Source organism: Saccostrea cucullata, unplaced genomic scaffold (genome assembly GCF_032062105.1).
Source record: "Saccostrea cucullata isolate Sc308-1 unplaced genomic scaffold, CSIRO_AGI_Scuc_v1 ctg430, whole genome shotgun sequence".
Lineage (NCBI taxonomy): Eukaryota > Metazoa > Mollusca > Bivalvia > Ostreida > Ostreidae > Saccostrea > Saccostrea cuccullata.
In genome coordinates this window covers 200,032-220,823 of record NW_026930981.1, presented here as the reverse complement: position 1 = coordinate 220,823, position 20,792 = coordinate 200,032, and the positions used below count along the sequence as shown (strand labels likewise).

The 20,792-nt window shown below is 34.1% G+C and overlaps 1 protein-coding gene across 7 annotated transcripts in view; it reads left to right on the top strand.

Moving 5' to 3' along the window:
* The first annotated feature begins 1,121 nt into the window (after window positions 1–1,121).
* The window catches only part of LOC134230855 (dual specificity calcium/calmodulin-dependent 3',5'-cyclic nucleotide phosphodiesterase 1A-like), a 130,305-nt gene continuing 110,634 nt past the window's right edge, over window positions 1,122–20,792 (top strand). For 5 of the 7 annotated variants that reach the window (XM_062712716.1, XM_062712710.1, XM_062712712.1 and 2 more), the window contains exon 1: window positions 15,529–15,898. In XM_062712716.1, coding sequence (XP_062568700.1) covers window positions 15,544–15,898 — 355 coding nt within the window. In that variant the 5' untranslated portion in view covers window positions 15,529–15,543. Of the gene's footprint in view, window positions 1,939–15,528; window positions 15,899–20,792 lie in introns of those variants that run through there. The other 2 variants (XM_062712719.1, XM_062712718.1) reach the window with 2 other exon arrangements.

Genomic DNA, 20,792 nt, shown 5'->3' with positions numbered 1-20,792 from the left:
TAGGGGTACGGGGGGCTTCCCCCGGGAAATTTTGGAAATAGAGATGCAAATCCTGCATTCTGGCTGAATTTTGGGTAAAAATTATATGTCACTCTATGATTGTACCTAAGACATTTTTTCTATACGAAATATTCCATTTTTATAATCATATAGGGTATTTTGAATCACCTTTAAAGTTTACATTTCGACTTACAAAAATAATAATTATGATGATAAAACATGTTTGAAAATGAATTTAACAATTATCAGGAATATTGTGTGTAAATTATTATTATTTTCATGCTCTTAGTGAGTAATTGGTAAAATTTACTGTAGCCCTGCAGGGCAAGTTTAAAGACAAGTTTGGTAGCCCGACTTCTTATTTAGTTGTCCCGGGCCAGCGGGCTAGCGTTAGTGTCGAACCCTGCAAAATATTTATAATCTTCGCTATAATTTTTCTTTCTCTAGTTGTGCAAGTTTTTTTTAGTAGCTAATTTGAGTTTGAGGCTTCATGATGAATGAACTTCAATTTATAAAATATTGACTTACTTTGTATAGAGTCAAAAGTTTAATTTAATACACACTTAGTTTTTAAGCACCGTCATGTACCCTTTCCATATCATTAAAAGTTTGACAGATTTTTAGAAGTGAGGTTATAAAAGGTTCCTTCCAATGGAGTATACAGCTAAAATTTGATTACTTTCCTTAGGCGTAACAATAAGCTTACAATGAATTGTAAGATTTCATAGTAAGTTTTAGATAATGAATCTCTTAGTTTCCCAGCAGAATTGGTGAAGGTTTTAAAGCCAGTATTAAAGAGATTGATGTTCATTCCCGCGATCTTGGGAATGCTTTGTCAACACAGAGAGTAATTAAAGCTCTTTTCAGTCTGGACGTCTTGATGCCCGATCCTACAGGATGTAACGTAACATTATGAACAATTGATAAAAGTATTAATTGTTGATATGATACAGCAAAAATTCAAAATATCCTCTTTATTAATAAATACCACTGTAGCATTGAGAAGTCACAATACTGTGTACTTCTAGTTCCTGGATTAGTTCATTTGAGATTAAAGGAGCATAATCGCGTGATCTGGTAATTGTTTTGCCCGCCTTTTTTGACGTTATCCTTTAAGAGTTCTGGGAGTGGGAGTTGACGAGGAGCGCAGACTAAGAATCCCCCATCTGACATTAATATTTATTTTTTGTGTTATGATAGGAGTATATACAGACACACTAAAAGAAGAGTCCTGTAGCTACTGATGCCCCTCTGCTAGAATTCAGAGAAGTGGTCAGTGTGAGAGGCCATGCTGCAATAACTACTAGGTGAGAACTTAATTTGGCTTAAGAATTCAAATTTCATCTCTCCTGGATTTAAGTGTTGTATGGGGTAATCTCCTAAATGAAATCTCCTCACCTTCTGGCAGAGTGATGTCCCCTCTACCTGTACGACATTATTCCACAAATTCAGCGAAAATGTAGGAAAAATGGTATAATACGGAGCAGAGAAATTAAAATCAATAATAGAATTTGAAGAAAAAGGAATTGGAACTATTGCATATTAGGGAGAGCTGTGATCAACTGTTTATTTACTTCACGGAATTTTAATGAACTTAGAGGTATCCATTGATCTGAGTATATTTGTAAATACATAAACTGTGAGTGAATCTGGTCCCAAATATGTTAAAGTTCTACTTGGATGGTATTAAATATCTGTGAAACTTTTCAAGAGGTGACCAAATGTGAATTTTAAAATACTTGTCTGCAAACTAAATTCTGAATCAGTGGGAATTATTTATTTTGTGACCTGGGTCCCTGAATCTAGTGAAAATGGATGGCAGAGAAGAGGATCGGGACAAACTGGATCAGGCGAAGAGACCCCGCCCCATCACACCCAAAATCTTCAAGAAGTGCAAGAGTGCGACGTTCACCCTCGATGGCACGGCATACACCATAGGTAAGTGTATAGATAAGATACGGGGGCTCTATAGAGAAGACATTTAAATGATACGCTCAGCAGGCTTGTCAGTTCACAGGATTAATGAATTTATCAGCAAATTTTTAATCATTTCTGTCAAATAAAAATCTGACAGTTCTCTTCAATCCTTTCAAAAGAATTATTATATTGAAGAAATTCTTTATTCTATTCAAGTGTAAATAAATTTTTAATTAAAATTTAAAAAATAAATTGTGTTCTGCAGCCTAAGGAAATCAAAGAATTTGAATGAATGAGTCTTAAAAATATGCGGAACTCCCTTCTCCGCATCATTAGAAACATTTCATGTATTATACAATGATTGTGCACCTGTCATGATTGGACTCTAATGAGATAAAATGTCACTGACCATATAGCTGCCTTGTTTTGACGTTATTGCTTCTTTTTTTTTTGGTAAGGTTTTTAACACATCACATGGATAATGCATTAAAAAAAATTGTTATTGGCAATAAACAAAACTAGAAAACATTCTATGGAACCACTGAAAAAAAAAGATAATAGGCAGGATGTGTGAATAGTCAAGAAACCAAGTGTGAAAGCTGCACAGAGAAAAAGAAAAGAGATTTGTTTACCAGATCCGTTTTGACAGAAACCCAACACGTGTGAAATAGGAATTATTGTATTTTCAGTCCTGATTAACTTTTGAGCAAGGTTATGAATTGTTTTTCTGCAGGCATATAGTGTCATTTTTTCCTTGGAGTTGATTGGAAAATTAAAGTTTAATGCACAAAGGACATATGTCCTTCATGAAAAATAAAATTTGTGTTTAAACACATCATGCAGAAACTTTGTAGTCAGAAAGAGAATCCAATTTTAGAGTAAATAGGGAAATTCTTGTATAAATTAAAGGATTTCACATGATTAAAAGATGTTATAGAAGAAGCATATATAATGTCTCTATTGGAAATTGGAGACAGTTTTATTATTGTAGACCGAGTTCCCGTAATAATTTACCTGGATACGGAGACGGGCCTAGTGTTTTATCATCATGTTACCTTATGTAGTAATTAGTGGCTGCAGCTTCGTTATTAATGGTCTCTAACTAGTGTAATAGCTCGTATAATTCAATAATAAGCCAATGACAGCAAACACAGAATTATGTAACAGGTAAATGTAAGAATTAATCACCCTTGGAGCTTTCTTGTTCCTGTCGTCAGGTAATGATTTCTCCTTCCTTGCGGATGGAAACTGATCCAAACCCAAACCTGCTGGATCAAATTGAAATTGAAATGACTGTGGCTCGTAAATGTCAGATTTTGATGGAGAAGGGGTTTGATTTCCAGTAATGAGCTCGAAAGAAGAAGTTGAGAGAAAGTTTGGACGTAATCTGTAACATGTACAAGAAATCTTGTTGACCTGCTTCTCTCTCTTCATAGATTCATATTAAATTAATACACATTCTTCAAGATTTTTTATTAGCTCACGCCAAAGGATCAAGTGAGCTTTTCTAATAAAGACTTGCCTGTGGTCTGTCATCATCGTTGTCTTTTTTTGGCATCTTATATTTTCATCTCGTCAAAAACTACTGGGCCAATTTTAACCGAACTTGGTACAAAGTATCCTTGGGTGAAGGAGATTCAAATTTGTTCAAATGAAGGGTCACACTTTCTGCCAAGGGGAGATAACTAAGAAATGGTGAAAATTGGGTGGGTTTTATATTTAAAAATCTTCTCCTCAAGAACCGGTATGCTAGAAAAGATGAAAGTTATTTTTTAAATTTCCTGACATAATATAGAATTAAGTTTGTTCAAGTCATGACCTCCAGCCTAGGTAAGATGGGGCCACAATGGGGGATCAAATTTTTACAAAGTGATATAGGAAGAAAATCTTTAAAAATCATCATCTCAATAACAGCAAAGTTATATGCTATGTTGTAGGCATCCTCAAGTAATATAAAATTAAGCCCCCTCCCCCAATAAACTTTTCTTAGCTGTGTGCTCAGGTGAGTGATGTGGCCCATGAGCCTCATATTTTAAAATATAAAATGATGAAATATGGTAAGTCATAGTAAATTTAAATTGATATTTTTCTTGTGATGGTCATAACAACAATGTGTTCTTCAAAGTATTCATATTCAAGTGGCTTAGATCATACATTCCCTTTGTGTGTGAGAGGTTTGCACAAAAACATTGTACTGGTAACAGTAATTGTCTCTAGGTTAACTGTTTGATGTAACACACCTGAGTTTGGGTTTGACATTAACACTGGCCTGAGCCTATGTGTATGCAAAAGCCCAAATTTGGCATAAAACAAAGTACCTCAAAGAAGTAAAATAGTCTTGCTGAGAAGTGAGAGAGAAACTACTCACAGTCCTAAGCAACTGCTTGTTACAATTGAATTAAAATTTTTAAAAGTACACATTTTGAAGATGTATGTTTGTATTATTTGAAGACTTAGTTGATGAGCCAAGGTAGATAAACACTGAAAGAGAACTAGTCAATAGACTACAAATTGTTAAGTGCCTTCAAGTTTCCTAATCAAACACTCACTGTGTTTGTATTTATAACAGTGATCCGACTTGTTTACTTTGTGTGGGAAAAATCACTATTTGACAAATTCTATTTCAAAACATATGTCCTGTCTCCCAAGTTTACGGTGGTAACATGAAGTGTCTGACGAAAGAAAAGGACCAGATAACGGACCGAATTAAGTGACGCATGGACAAAAAGTTATGTAGAAGAGTAGGGGTGTAAAGTGGGAATAAATAAACTTTGAAAATGGTTCTGATGTCAGCTTGGTTTATAATTTAATTTGGCTAGTTTTTATTACGCAGTACTTTTGGTGTGTTCTCGATGTTCGATAATATTTAGTCCGTCCCGCAGGATTCAGATAAACGGCATTAAGGTGGTACAGCCAAGTTTCCAGGATCAATCTTTGTCAACACCAATAAAGAACGTCCTTAATGCTTATACCATTTCAGAAGTATATATTTATAAATTTCCCCCGAGATTCTAACAACTATTGCATTATTCTCCTCTAGTTTTGATGCTTTTGTCGGCAAAATTAATTCTGATACATTGGAATCCTGATTTTATTTTTTTGGATTTTCGGTGAATCAATATTATCAGCCCTCACAGCTCTCATGGAGAAAAAGTGCATATTTGTCTGGGGGGCTGAATAGCTTGAGCAGAAAATAAAATCCACTCAGAGTTCTATAATTACTATTATCTTCACCAGAGTTCTATTATCTTCACCTGAAAGAATCTCTGTCCCGTCAAGATTCAAAATTCAGAAAATTCTACATGGCACATTTCACCTGCAGTACCTTCACTAATTTAGATGCTCAGCCCTAAGCCTGATGCTGTACGTAGCTCATTCATTATTGTGACACAGCAAAATCACAAGGGTTCATTCAGCATTGGCCGGTTTGTTTGTTTGTTTGTTTTATTCCATTCATTATCACATAACATTTACTTCTTTTTCTCAAACTTCTGAACCAATTTTAACAAAATCAGAGTTGCAAAAAATGAATCTTTTTAGTGTAGTTTTTAGTAACTTGTTTGTGAATAAAAGTAACCTTTGAAGCCTATATGAAGTCATACTTTTAGCCTGCAATGAACTTAATTGGTATAGTTTACAGTAATTTGGGACTGATGGTCTGTGAGTCTGTGTTTGCTATTTTGTCTGTTGTTGGACAATCTATACACTTTAAATTTCTGAAAGGTTGACAACTGGCGATGGTCAGTTGCCCACCAAGAATCAGAGTATGACCCACGATATGATCCCAGGGTAGATCAATCAGTATGATGTACCATCCTATAAAACAATCTGGCAAAGAATAGGCTCCGTTCATTTAGGTCTATTTGTATTCATTCACAGAATGTTTTCAGATCTGTCCATCTAAATATGCCCCCCTTATCTAAGGCTTTGGGAAATTCTGTTTTCATAGTACTTGAGAGAATTCCTTATCTGCCCCCCAGAATCAAGATGAATGGACCAGTCTTACCGACTGGCTTCAGATCACTCTCGTTCACAGGCATTGATTTTATAAAGTAATTTAATTTGACGTATTAGGTTCATTATTTAATGATTTCTGAACAGTCTTCTAAATCTCGGATCTTGTTTTAGGATTTGGAAGTTTACGGTAAATAATGAGCTACCCTTATCAAAATGAAATCCATTTAGATACCATTTAAAAGCCATTTCTTTTCTGACCATTTAAAGACCATTCAGAAACCATTTCATTTCGTCAAATCTTTCAAGAATTCTCAACAGAAAGGCTGATCATTTAAAAACCATTTTTCATTTTATCTCCATTCAAAGTCCATTCAAACACCATTCAAACACCATTTTTTTGGGCCCTGTAACATGCAAATTAACCATTCCAAAACCATTTATGCAAATGAGATGAAAAATGAAAAATAAATGGTTTTTGTTTTAACCATTTAATATCCAAACATTTTCTCCATAATTTTTTAGGTGGGTCCTTAATTGATATCCATATGCAAATATTAAGCACTTTAAAAATCCATCTTCTTAGTTGCAGAGTCAGTCACAAAATAGAGGTCACTTGTTCAATTTTTTTCACACATTTGGTTTTTGAATTCCTGGAAATTTTTATCAAGTAAAATCCCAATTTGATCTGAATTGCAGTAGTCTTGCTCCATCTTTGAAAATTTATATCCGCAAATTTTTGTGCTCCATCATGTCCAACAATTATACAAGCAAAGTACTAAAAATAAAACAATTTTTATATTTACAAAAATTTATTATAAATGATGTTGATCAATAAGAATTTAAAAGAGTGTCCCTCAGTCTGACAAATTTTCATTAACAAGATTGGTTTATAGATTATTGCATCGATCAGTATGATTAATGGGCACTCGATCCTTTTGCATTTTCTTTGGGAAACAACATTTTTCTGTTACTGAAATTCATAAAAATTATGTACATATTTATACTTACCACTAAAAAATTTTTCAAATGTACTTCCTACAGTTTTGGTCTGATTTCAACGATACGTTTAAACTTCCCACACAAATGTTTGAAACATGAAACACAGTCACAAATAATTCATGTTCCAAGTTATTTATTTCTGCTTTGACCATCAATATACAGTGTTGTCAGCTTCAAAAACACTAAAAATATATATTTTCTGTGAAATTCTTTCAAAATGCTCACTACCTCCTACAGTTTTGGTCCATTTCAATATAACTTGGCCCACAAGTACACTACACTAAGATCCATAATCCAGTGCCCCATTATAAAAACCTGGCACATGGCATCAATTAAGCACTGATAAATCTTGCCATTGTTAAAAAATAGAAATTTTTTTCTGTCTCCATTTTTCAAAATGCTAGAAAAATGGCCCCATCAAGCAAGGTTCACCAAACTGGCATTTCTTTTCAATATAACTAAATGGCACACAAGTAGAACTTTACCATTTAAATACATAATTCTGTGTAATCGGTTTTTGAATGGTTCTGAGAAAATGGTGTTGCCAATTGTTAGATAAAAATAGAAATTTCTGAAATGAAATGTTTAAAAAATCAAAATGCTAAAATGGAAAAATGCCATTTCTTTTTGCTATTTCAATATAACTTGGCACACAAAATATGAACTTGTCACTAAACACATTTAATTCTGTGTATCGGTTTCAATGACTGCTTATTTTTTAATTAAGTAATACAGGGTTTTTTTTAGCCGTTGGGTTATATTTTAAAAATTAAAAATTTCTGTGAAATTCTTTCAAAATGCTACTCCTTTGCTACAGTTTTGGTTTTCTGTTTTGGTTTTTTCTTCACAATTTCTGTTAAAAACTCTCAAAATATCTACTCAAAATACAGTTTAAGTCTGATTATAATATAATGTGGCATGCATTTTCTTCGAAACTGTTGCACACTGAAATGAAATTTATATACAGAGATCAGATAAATATCTAGGTCAGGCTCTGTTTTTATTCTTTTTATTGCTGTGGTAAAGTTCCAATTTTGGGGGAGGGGGGCAAAGTGTTTAAGAACTTCTCTCTTCCTTTGCTATAAGTACAAACCAGTAGAGCTTAACCACAAATATACATTCCCATAAACATGAACAATTTTTATTCTTGAAAACTTTATTTTTTGTGTAATTATACGAATCTGTCTGCTTGTGAAAATTACATTTTTACACGTATTTGTATTAATTGATAATGATTAATATACAACAAAAACCATAGCTCTCGAAAAATTTTCTCTCGATCTATTAATTATTCCAAATAGCAGCTGACTTATGAAAATAAGGTGTATTGATTCATAATCTATCTTCTAATAATATGAATTAACAACGAAATCAAAATGGACAGATGAACCAGTAAAATTTTTTTTTGCCTACCAATATGATCCCCACAAAGTTTAATCATTTTACAGCAACTGTTTAAGGTTCACGAACCCTCTGCTTACTCTTATAAAAGGTTTCTTATGTTTTTTTTTTAACAAAAATGTATTTATCAAGTAAAATATAAAGTAACAATTATATAGCTTAGCTTGCGGGGCAAAATTGGACCCAAAAAAGATACTTCAACTTGACAAATTTTTTAAGGAATAATAGACTGTGATTGATGTCATGAAGAGTTTTTTTAATCAGAATACCCATGAACCTTAAAATATTGACTCCACTCACAGCAGATGTCAGGATAGTGGGTGTACACTGATCAGGCTGGTACGGACTTCAAACAGAAGCATGTGCTTTGGTCATAAATCTTCATAGTGCACAAACAGAATTATCTGTATGAAGCAATAGTTACTTCATCTTCAAGTTAAACTGAAGAAGTTGTTTTATAATGCACTGCTTCTGTTTTACCTGTAAGCATTTAAATCTAGTATATATTATAATAATTTAATCTTCAGTTACTTTTATAACAATTAATTCTCATACTTAACTCCCCTTACTGTTGAATGTCTGCAGATATATTCTAGATAAACCTTTGATAGTAATTTGGCATGTGAACTATTATATACGTAATCACTGCATCATTATCTGCAGCGTACGAAGTACTCTGTGCAGTGAATGTCAATTTCTCTGCATCTCACCGCAGTTTGCTGTGTCTAAAAGACGTGCCTTATCACTGTTTATGCAAGTGCTTCCATATTCTAAACATTATAGTGATAAATCAGTCACTGACCAAAATATCGTGGGAGATTGTTTAAAAAGCTATAGTCACAGCAATCACATCTAAAAACGGTGATTATTGAGCTGACAATTACTTAAAAGTATTAATTATGACATAATTATGAATAACAGTAGCTATCATTATTTGATTGATTGTATGTTTATGACATCTCTAAATATTTTCCTCTCCTCTATAATTGTAATGGTAAGAGGGAAAATAGAGAGATGTCATAAATATACAATTAATCAAATAATGATAGTTAAGTACTGTTATTCATAATTATGTCAATTTGATATATTCCATTGAATTTGAAATCGGACACATGCATCTGATCATTGCATGTCAACAATGAAAATTGAGACATTGCTTCCTTTTTCCATCAACTTTCCTTATTTTAATATATAAAATCTCACTTTTGCATTATATAGAAAATTTTTGAACAATCAAGAAAATGCCCCCAGTATACTTTTTAAAATGAGGCAGGTGACTACATTGTTTTTATTGTTTTCAACAACCTTGTACTAAGTGGACATTTTGTAAATTCTAACATTATAATGACAACCTATCCTTGGATTGTATTTTGGTTGACTTATTTCATACCAACAGTTAAGATTGTTTAACCTTGAATCTTTCAAAAACATTTAATAAATATTAAAAGCCAAATATTGTTCAATTCTTTATGCAAGTTTGTATACAGTAGATTTATATTAATTGTTTATAGATTTAGTTTATCATTTCATTATCTGAGACTTTTGACATTATAAACATATCACTTTATTGGACATTATTGAAAGCAGACAATGAAAATCAAAATTGACTTAATAACAGAGCTAAGCTTATTCAGTTTAAACTTGTATAAACATTTGCTTTAGTTATTATTTTCATGAATATTTGAAGAATTTTTTTGCTTCAAGACTGTCCATGAAAATGGCTTTTCTTTCATTTTATTTAAAGAGGAAATTTCAGTAAAATTGTTTTAGAGACATGGGTAATAAAGTAAGTGCATAAGTCAAACTGGAAGGAACCTACAAGGGAGTGCTGTACACATCTTGTAATTTCTGTGATAATAGGCTGAGCAATAAATGCTGGGGGAGATAAATCTATGTTTCAGATCCACCAAGCACTAGATAGCTTAGCAGCTCTTTAAATGTAGATTCTGTTAGAAATAGAAATATTTGATGTAATCAAAAAAAAAAAAAAAAACAAAAAACAAAAAACGTGCAGTTTTTTAAAGAAGAAAATGCTTGAGATGGAACAATGTCGATGTTTAATTACAATTTAAATATTCCTATATAAACACAAAAATAAGTTCATGCTGTTTGATATTAATATGAATGAAATTTTGAGAGAATTCCTTTTTTTTTTAACTTGTAAGTGAACAAAGATTCAATTTATTATAAAACGTATAGTCAGTAGGTTTTGTAAGAGATGAATTAAGATCAATACGAACCGCTCAGTGTGGCTGATGTGAACGGAGGAAGGGAGATAACTTGTTCAGACTTGACTGAAAGCTAACATATATTTTTCCACAAACACTTTATATTTAAATAGAAATATGGGTATTTAAGTAAATGTTTTGAAATATTTATCTGACATGGAAAAGGAATGCAACAGAAATTTAATAACAAATATTTTATAAATTTAATTCAATTATGTTCAAAGTTCAATATAGCTAGATTTTAAAAAAAACTTGAAAAAAACCACTCCTTTCAAAATTTTAGGAAGTTACAGGTACACATACACCCCCCCCCCAAAAATAAAAACAAAAAAACCCCGAAATTTAGTTACATGTATACAGTATATGTTCAACATTCAAAACAGTTTTAATCTTCATCACTCTCTTGAAGTCCCTGCAGTCTTTTTGAAATGGCTGATTTTTGGATGCTAGGTCCAATCCCTGGATCCTAAAGCACACTGCCACAGTGACTTAGGGACTTTATCTTTTGGTTCACTGATTGTCATTTAAGTAATGTGTGAGCATAATGAGATGAGATATATTGTATCTTTACCTCTGCAACTCTCGTTCAAATTCATTTTGAGAATTTCCGGCTAGAAGCCATTGATATGCATGCTTACAGTCATTTATAGGAAGTCATTACGTGGGCATCAAGTCTTAAGAAAACAAACAAGAATTCTCTATTTGGAGTAATCCTGCAGTACTTAAAATTTTATATAAAACTAATTTCAGTCAAATTTTTTGTAAACTTGCAATTTTAAAATTTACTTTAATTTAGGCTCTTATTTGGGTCCAAAAACAATTATGATATCAATAATTGATTGCAAAGATGAAGCTGACCTTACTGGTAGAGAACAATGTTATATCTTGTGTATAATTTTTGTTCTCTAAAAATAAGATGGTATGTTTCTTATGTCTGTCAGTAAATAAATGTAGAAAGGTTAAATTATACCAAGTGATTCCTTGAATACAAGATCTGATAACACAAGTGTATACATTGAGAGGCTTATTATTTTGAGCTTGGGCTCCTGATTTGAATATTCTGCTGGAAAAATAATGGTTAGTGTCCTTTTTACTGATCACAACTGATTTAGAAATAATGGTTCTAAATCCAGGCAGCTTAGTGTTTGTTGAAGCGAAAGGAGAATCTCACCACGAAAGGTTACGATTGCTCAGAATTATACAGTGTCTAAGGCCGGAATATTGTACAAAGTCAGGTCCAAGACCAGTCGTAATTGTAAACAAGTGAATGGAAAATCGAGTATTTCTATGCCTTATCACCAGTCATTATTTCTTTTTTTCCAAAACAGTGACAGATTAAGGGGGTAGCTACTGATGCTACATACTGTAAATCACTTTTTATTCACGAGAACTTTATTTTGGCGTAATTACGCGAGACGGTATGCTCGCGAAAATTTCATTCTCGCGTATAATAGAAATCCGTAAGATTATATAGAGCAATGACAGCAATTCGTGAAAATTTTGTCTCGCTAATAAAGAGTCAATGACTATCTCGCAAAAATAAGGTGTCGCGAAAATTAAGTGATCTACAGTAGGCAGGAACCTGTGAAGGTTTAACTTGTAAGCTCTGATTCGACAGACCTCTATATTTATTAATTTGAACAGACATCAGTTGAACAATTTTATGGCTATAGATGCTGAAAGAGCTATAATTTTAATAATATTGCCACGTAAAGAAACTATTTACATTCATCATGTAAACCAGCTTTTCTAAACCCTTTCTCTCCACAAATAATTATTTTGAGAGACTTCTGGACAATTTGAAGACACTATGGACCAGGAATAAGTTTACTAGGTAACATTTCAACAAATTGTGAGCCAGATAATTATTGATTTCTCATCTTGCATCTATGGCCTGAAAATTGTTCAATTGATGTCTGTATAAATTAAGTGACCAATTAATTTGAAGTTAACGAAAAGCCCGATTTGATGTTTCACTGTTGTCTAGAGATTAGGACCCTCGGAATAAACGATTAGCCTTCGCCATTCAATAATTCGTCTTTATTGAATCTGAAGACAGGAGTTACTATTCCATCAAGTTTTGGAAATTACATAAAGCACCAGAGCCGTTCTTCCATAATCGGGGGTCTTTAATTGATCAATAAAACATTTGTGTGAGACTGATTGACTAAGTGATGTGCTGATAACTTGATCATGGTGTTTGCGGTGTTCGCTTGACCTTTCTTGCACAAAAACTAATCACAACATTTTGAGGCCAGGATTAATTTTCACAACTTACCATGCCATAAATCAAACGAAATGAGTAAAATACACTAAAAAAGGTGCCTCTATGACCTCAGTCATTGAGAAAGATCCAAGTACATGAGGCATTATTTAATTCATCTTTGGTACAAATCCAGCACCTAGACTGACACAATGTTCACATTCGACACTATAGACTTAAGGTGGGCCCCCCTCATAAGGGTCAGGGAACTCATGTTTGCTGAGAACAAGATGCATTCATTAGTCATAGGTAATACAGATAGTTTTCTACATTTCTTAAACATTCTGTTTGTGTCAAATTAGAGTCCACTATACCCTCACCACCCTCTTTTTTCCTCAAAGTCAAGCACCCTTCCAGTTGATGCCTTTTCAATATGTACAGCATATGCATATTCCATTCATTGAAAATCTCTGATTTTGCATAAATAAATGCACAAATCTGTCATAATATATATATAATGGATGTTTGTATAAAATGACCATTTCCTGGAATATCTATTTTTTGTTTAATTTTATGAGACCCGCTGTGAACTCATGATCTCGTGATGTACAGTGAGAATTCATTTTAATACAAGAAATGATAAATACGAAGACATCTCTACGGAGATCAAACTTTGTCCTCTACACAGACACCGGATATCATTCTGACACGTCCACGGAGGAAAGTCCTTGAATCGGAATGTCGGAGTATAATTGTTACCATTGTTCTGGTGAAGACTGAGCGATGGGGAATAAATAAGACATTGTAAGGCTTGATAGAATAGTCCATGAGCAAGACAACTGCTCATTTCTTGTGGAAATACAGACACCCAAGGTCACGAGTAGGTAAACTGTCACAAAGACGGAAGTTGTCCCTTCTGTTATTCTGCAGAAAACAGTCAGATAATAAAAACTAAAAGTATAGATTAGGACATGTTGACTAGGAAAATATAATTGCAAAATTTCATGATATGCATCACTTACAAAATAAAAAAAAATTCTTGCTTTACTGTAAAGCTGAAATACAAGTAAAAACTTTTGATCATTAGTCCATTTGCTCATCGGTATACATACTGAGGTTCTCCACATTTAGCTCTTCTTTTGGTTCTATAAATATATTTGTATTAATTTTTTATATTTTCATTTTTAGCCACTTTTAAGCTTTTGACCACAGGAATGAGAAAATGTTAAATTCATAGCGGATTTCATAGCAGGGTAACTTTGTTTCAGGTGTTCATTAAAGATACAAGCTATTTACAAAGTCCTCTAAAACCTGTCATTAAATGTGCAGTTTTCCCGGCATGTTGTACAAGAGTCAACGTCACAGGCCTACGTAGATCAATAAGAAAAGTTTGATCAAAAGTTTAGAGTAACATCTTGGTGCAACAGAATGCAGAATTTAAGGCTGTCCGTCAATAAAACCTAACCCAATGCTTGTTTGTTTAATAAGCAGATAAGATCATCTTTACATAAAACCAAATCGATGGTGAAATATCTCCAGTCTCATAGACCTGCGACCCCCATCAGCAAGAATTGTTCTTGACTATTTTGGTTAAGTCACCTTATTAGGTTTTTGCCATTTATAGACCCTCCTTAGCATATATAAGCAGTTTTTGTATGCAGATATGTTTTTTGGGTTGATCTTTGTTGACAAATTCTTCAGTCTACCAGTTTTCTCCAAATGCTTCCATTAAGAGAGAAGTATTGGCATTCGGATATGAGTGAGTGATCAGATTTTCAGATGCATATTCCAGGACTACAATGTGATGTGCTGACATTTAATAATAGAAGTGGGAACTGGGAATGTTCTAGAGAACACACGGCCTTAATGATGATGCCATAGTGATATTTTACAAATTATTTTGTGTCACTTACGGTCAGATTTTGTCACTAAGGATTGGCAGACCTGCAGAATCAATACAAATAAAATGCTTTGATTTCAGATGAGGACTTTTCTGATATTGGGCGCACTCGACTAATTATCAGTGATATATAACTTGACAGGGAGGCCACTAATAATGAGAGAGACAGATTGTGTCAGTAATTAATAGCATTCATTTCATATCAGATGCCAATTTTTTTTGGTCTTTTTTTTTTTTGAATGGTGATGCGGAATGAATGAAATTAGCTGTAGTCAAAGCCATTGTATATTTCATTTGTGGTACTCATAACCAGCAAATCTGGAGGAACAAGGGGTTAACGTTAGATTAAAAGGAGAGGTGTTTTATAAATGTGGATAAATAAATGTTTTCTCTTGTGGACTGGCAGAGAGTGATGGATCCATGTGGAGGATATATACCCTAGAAGACTGGATCAAGTTTACTTGTATTGCAGCTCTTCCTTCATAATTTTGTCCCCTTCGCTTTGTCCCTATTGATTAAATGAAAATCTATTTTAAGGATTACAGCATTATTATTGTGACACTGCATTTGTGTGGGACAGTGAAAAAGTTGGTACTTCCGTAATTGATGGTTTAGCAACTTGCTGCAGCAACAGATTGCTGAGACCAGCAACCTTAGCCATGGTAATCCACATCAGAAAATCACAAGTCTTATTAAATTTGCAGGATTTACAGAGTATCTGATTTGTGTGGAAACTTAGCAACTGCTTTCATTTCCAATTTTGTCAAGTAACAATACATAAAGCCTCTTCTGATATGCACTTCTGGAACAGCAATGGAATGGAGATAACTTTTTGCAGCATTGGATTGTAATTATTGTTCTCTGTTAAAGAGATTTATGTGAAATATATCATGATTGAGGGAGAAAGTACTGAAAACCAGATTTAAATACCCTTTGAGATGCCAAAATCTAAACCTAAACCTTTTGCTGAAAACAGTGATGGTAAACTGGTAAATTCTGTTCAGAGTCGGATTGAATCGTTTGAGAGGAAGATCTCCTCAGTAAATCCCACTTCTGCATGTGGTTCTAAAAAACTTCCACTCCGGGCTACTGTCAGTCTGGATAACACTCAGCCCTACATGGAGCATGCAAACAAAAGGGACTTGGTGTACTCTCATTCCCATGATGCAACAGTAACCTGGGACCAAACAGACTTACTTCCCTTAGTGATGGAACAGGAAGAGGGTCCTATTTCTCCGGGCGGAAGTCGTGCAAAGTGTGTAGTGAGGCTGGAGGGAGCAAAATACACCATTGGTAAGTGACAAGGAAAATAACTGCTTTTTTGGTTCAGGGCATCATTTTATAGAAGAAGAAGGTGTTCAGTTTATTGTGTGTTTATAGTGGTCTTTTTTTTTAAAAAAAAAAAGGCACACATTAATTAAATCAGGTTTTCAGAAGGCCAGTAATATACTACTTTAAACCTCAGAGAACAGATTATTCATCAGTAAAATTGTTTCATTTTTCAAAGTTCAATACAGGGTTAAAAATTCCAACATTCTATCATTTTTGATAGAAATATTGATAAATGAAACACATTTAATTAAAACATAAGTAAAACAGGTTGTCCTAAAAAAAAAAGTCTAGGTTGCAGATCCAACTGCTTCTGGAAATGTCTGAATTAGCAACCTGGGTGTGAGTCTGTTTGTGATGGATTGTATGTTGTTTTGAGTCTCATTTGAGAATTGTTCACTTGTATAGAGAAGTCACCATATACTGGCGTATTGGTGGAATTTAATAACGGGGGCCCAATGCCTGTTGTGTTTTGGAGCTTTATATGCTAGGTCTAATTCAAAAAACTCAAAACTCTCTATTCAAAGTGTTAAGCACTTGGAAAAGAAACAGTTGCTACCTATTGATTTAAGTCAGTTGCGGTTTGGCAAAGAAAAATTTCAAAAATTTTAGTTTTAAAATTTAATCATTTTCTAAATCTTCATCTGGAGCTCTTCTTCTAAAGGAGATAAATATAATCTAAAAATGGCCACAACCTCCAGCCCCCTTAAGTTGCGGTTTGGGTTTGAACCCACAACCCTCTGTTCTGATGGAGCAGTGTTAGGGTTAAGGTCATGCAGTACTTTTTTTTAAAGAGGTCAAAGGTCAAGTTCAAGATCACAAGGTAAATATTCTTGTTCCAATTAATAGATGTGTATATATGTGAGATCCCTTTGTCTGTCTGTTTGGCTGTCTATGGATTGTGACAAACAGACAGACAAACTGACAAAGATGTTTTCTCTGCTTCGAAGGAGACGAAACAAGGACATGAAATAATTGTTTGTATTGTCAGGTATACTCCATAAAACATTGTGATCTATGGTATTTCTGTTAAAGAGATAAATTGCTCTTTGGTCACAAATCCATTACATGGGAATGTTTAAATGATTATGGCAGCTTCCATGGCCAGGGGACACATTAAATCTGGTGTTGATGCTGAGTTTACCGAGGTAAATGTTGTCCCTGAAGCTGATGGGACACGTTATCCAGGATGTCACAGAATGGGGACACTTTTTACGCAGATTACTCGTTAATTCTCGTCCCCAGGACTTTTTTCTTACTGGGTGTCTAACTCAGCCACTGGGAAATAATTTTGTTGGATTTAGAAAAAGGTGATTTTCTTAATATGTCAATTAATGGTCCTATAATTTTACCAAGTTAGCGGACAATTTGATGCTACAACTGTTTTGTGAAGAAATGATCTATTCTATTCATTATCTCCATTATTCATGTGTTTTCATAAACACAGTGATGAATAGCATAAAATGAATTGATGAAAAATCAAGTCTTTTATGTGCTTTTTTGTCTAGTCTATGAAAAATTTTCCTTCAATTAAAGACAAATGAGAAGAAAATCTGATTTATAATGAAGGAAGACACAAATAAATTGGGTAATTCTTCTGCTCAGCCATGAATACATATTGTTTGTCATATTGTTCTAGTCCCAGTCTACAATCCCTCCTTCTAAAGATTTAACTAAATTTCAAATACTGGAAAATCGATATTGAAAACTTCTCAGCTGTGTTTCTCCACAATTGCATATTTTGTGTTTTGCTTAGTTTCAAAGTATCTAAGGTATTTTTATCAAAGCTCATATGTGGATATAAATTGGTTTAAGGTATTTAACTCAACTGTGTCATAATTCTATGACCTTGACCATGTATCCAGGTATCACCTTGACCTTACTATTGCAACTTGGTATGGGATTCTGGTGTTCAGTGGGGTCTATATACTGATTATATAGTAAAAACATTAATTCTTTAAAAAATCATTTTTGCTCCTGGGAATTAAGAAACCATTTAACTTGGAACAAAATTATAATGAAGAAGGGTGCATCATCAAAATCTTGTGAAATTCATAGCTTTTTAGCTCACCTCAACGAAGTTGGGGGAGCTTATGTAATACCCTCGGCGTCGGCGTCCGTGTCGGCGTCGGCGTCCCAGGTTAAGGTTAAGTTTTTTGGAGCAGTTTTCTTTTTAAGTACTTTTATGTCCTATATTGATTAGACATGCATGGAAGATGGTTCTACTGTGTTTCATTGTACCATTCAAAGTTTCAGATGCTGCAGTTTCAGCAAAGGAATGACCAGGTTAATGTTTTTGGAGCAGGTTAACATTTTTGGTGCAGTTTTTGGTGTAGATTTCATTTCCAAGTTACTATAAGCCCTGTGTTGACCAAACTTGCATGGATGATACATCTAAGGATGCATATTACCGGGCTTGCTTCGGATGCTGAATCTGACCTACATTTTCCGGTTGAGTGAACAGGTTAAAGTTTTTGGTGCAGGTTTCATTTCCAAGTAACTATAAGTCCTATGTTGACCAAACTTGCATGGATGATACATCTAAGGATGGATACTACCAGGCTTGCTTCGGATGCTGAATCTGACCTACATTTTCCAGTTGAGTGAACAGGTTAAAGTTATTGGTGCAGGTTTCATTTGCAAGTAACTTTAAGCCCTATGTTGACCAAACTTGCATGCATGATACATCTAAGGATGAATATTACCGGGCTTGCTTCGGATGCTGCATCTGACCTACATTTTCCAGTTGAATGAACAGGTTAAAGTTTTTGGTGCAGGTTTCATTTGCAAGTAACTTTAAGCCCTATGTTGACCAAACTTGCATGGATGATACATCTAAGGATGCACACTACTGGGCTTGCTTCGGATGCTGAATCTGACCTACATTTTCTGGTTGAGTGAACAGGTTAAAGTTTTTGGTGCAGGTTTCATTTCCGAGTAACTATAAGTCCTATGTTGACCAATCTTGCATGGATGATACATCTAAGGATGCGTACTACCAGGCTTGCTTCAGATGCTGAATCTGACCTACTTTTTGTGGATGACTGAAAATGTTAGTTTTTAATACATGTTTCATTTCCAATTAACTATGAGCCCTATAATGAGCAAACTTGCATGGACGATACATCTTAGGATGCACACTAATGGACTTGCTTCGGATGCTGAATTTGACATACATTTTTCAGATAATAGACCAGGTAAAAGTTATGGTTGCAGGTCTATTACCAAAAACCTATAAGGCTCATATAACAGTATAAACCGAACTTGCACAAATGTTGCATCAAGAGATGAAAATCTCAAATTTGCTTCAGATGCTGGATTTTGATTACATTTTCATTAAGAAGAACTAGTTTAAATTTTTTATGTAGGTCTATTTCAAAGTATCAGATCAAAATTGCTTAAATATTTTCATTTTTGGAATGTACACTTTTTTTTTGGTTAATTGTGTGACTTTGCCTTACTTAAAGACAACATTCGTTGAGGTGAGCTCTGTAATCTCTGATTACCTATGTTTTTAGCTCACCTCAACGAAGTTGGGGGAGCTTATGTAATACCCTCGGCGTCGGCGTCCGTGTCGGCGTCCCAGGTTAAGGTTAAGTTTTTTGGAGCAGTTTTCTTTTTAAGTACTTTTATGTCCTATATTGATTAGACATGCATGGAAGATGGTTCTACTGTGTTTCATTGTACCATTCAAAGTTTCAGATGCTGCAGTTTCAGCAAAGGAATGACCAGGTTAATGTTTTTGAGCAGGTTAACATTTTTGGTGCAGTTTTTGGTGTAGATTTCATTTCCAAGTTACTATAAGCCCTGTGTTGATCAAACTTGCATGGATGATACATCTAAGGATGCATATTACCGACTTGCTTCGGATGCTGAATCTGACCTACATTTTCCGGTTGAGTGAACAGGTTAAAGTTTTTGGTGCAGGTTTCATTTCCAAGTAACTATAAGTCCTATGTTGACCAAACTTGCATGGATGATACATCTAAGGATGGATACTACCAGGCTTGCTTCGGATGCTGAATCTGACCTACATTTTCCAGTTGAGTGAACAGGTTAAAGTTATTGGTGCAGGTTTCATTTGCAAGTAACTTTAAGCCCTATGTTGACCAAACTTGCATGCATGATACATCTAAGGATGAATATTACCGGGCTTGCTTCGGATGCTGCATCTGACCTACATTTTCCAGTTGAATGAACAGGTTAAAGTTTTTGGTGCAGGTTTCATTTGCAAGTAACTTTAAGCCCTATGTTGACCAAACTTGCATGGATGATACATCTAAGGATGCACACTACTGGGCTTGCTTCGGATGCTGAATCTGACCTACATTTTCTGGTTGAGTGAACAGGTTAAAGTTTTTGGTGCAGGTTTCATTTCCGAGTAACTATAAGTCCTATGTTGACCAATCTTGCATGGATGATACATCTAAGGATGCGTACTACCAGGCTTGCTTCAGATGCTGAATCTGACCTACTTTTTGTGGATGACTGAAAATGTTAGTTTTTAATACATGTTTCATTTCCAATTAACTATGAGCCCTATAATGAGCAAACTTGCATGGACGATACATCTTAGGATGCACACTAATGGACTTGCTTCGGATGCTGAATTTGACATACATTTTTCAGATAATAGACCAGGTAAAAGTTATGGTTGCAGGTCTATTACCAAAAACCTATAAGGCTCATATAACATAGTATAAACCGAACTTGCACAAATGTTGCATCAAGAGATGAAAATCTCAAATTTGCTTCAGATGCTGGATTTTGATTACATTTTCATTAAGAAGAACTAGTTTAAATTTTTTATGTAGGTCTATTTCAAAGTATCAGATCAAAATTGCTTAAATATTTTCAT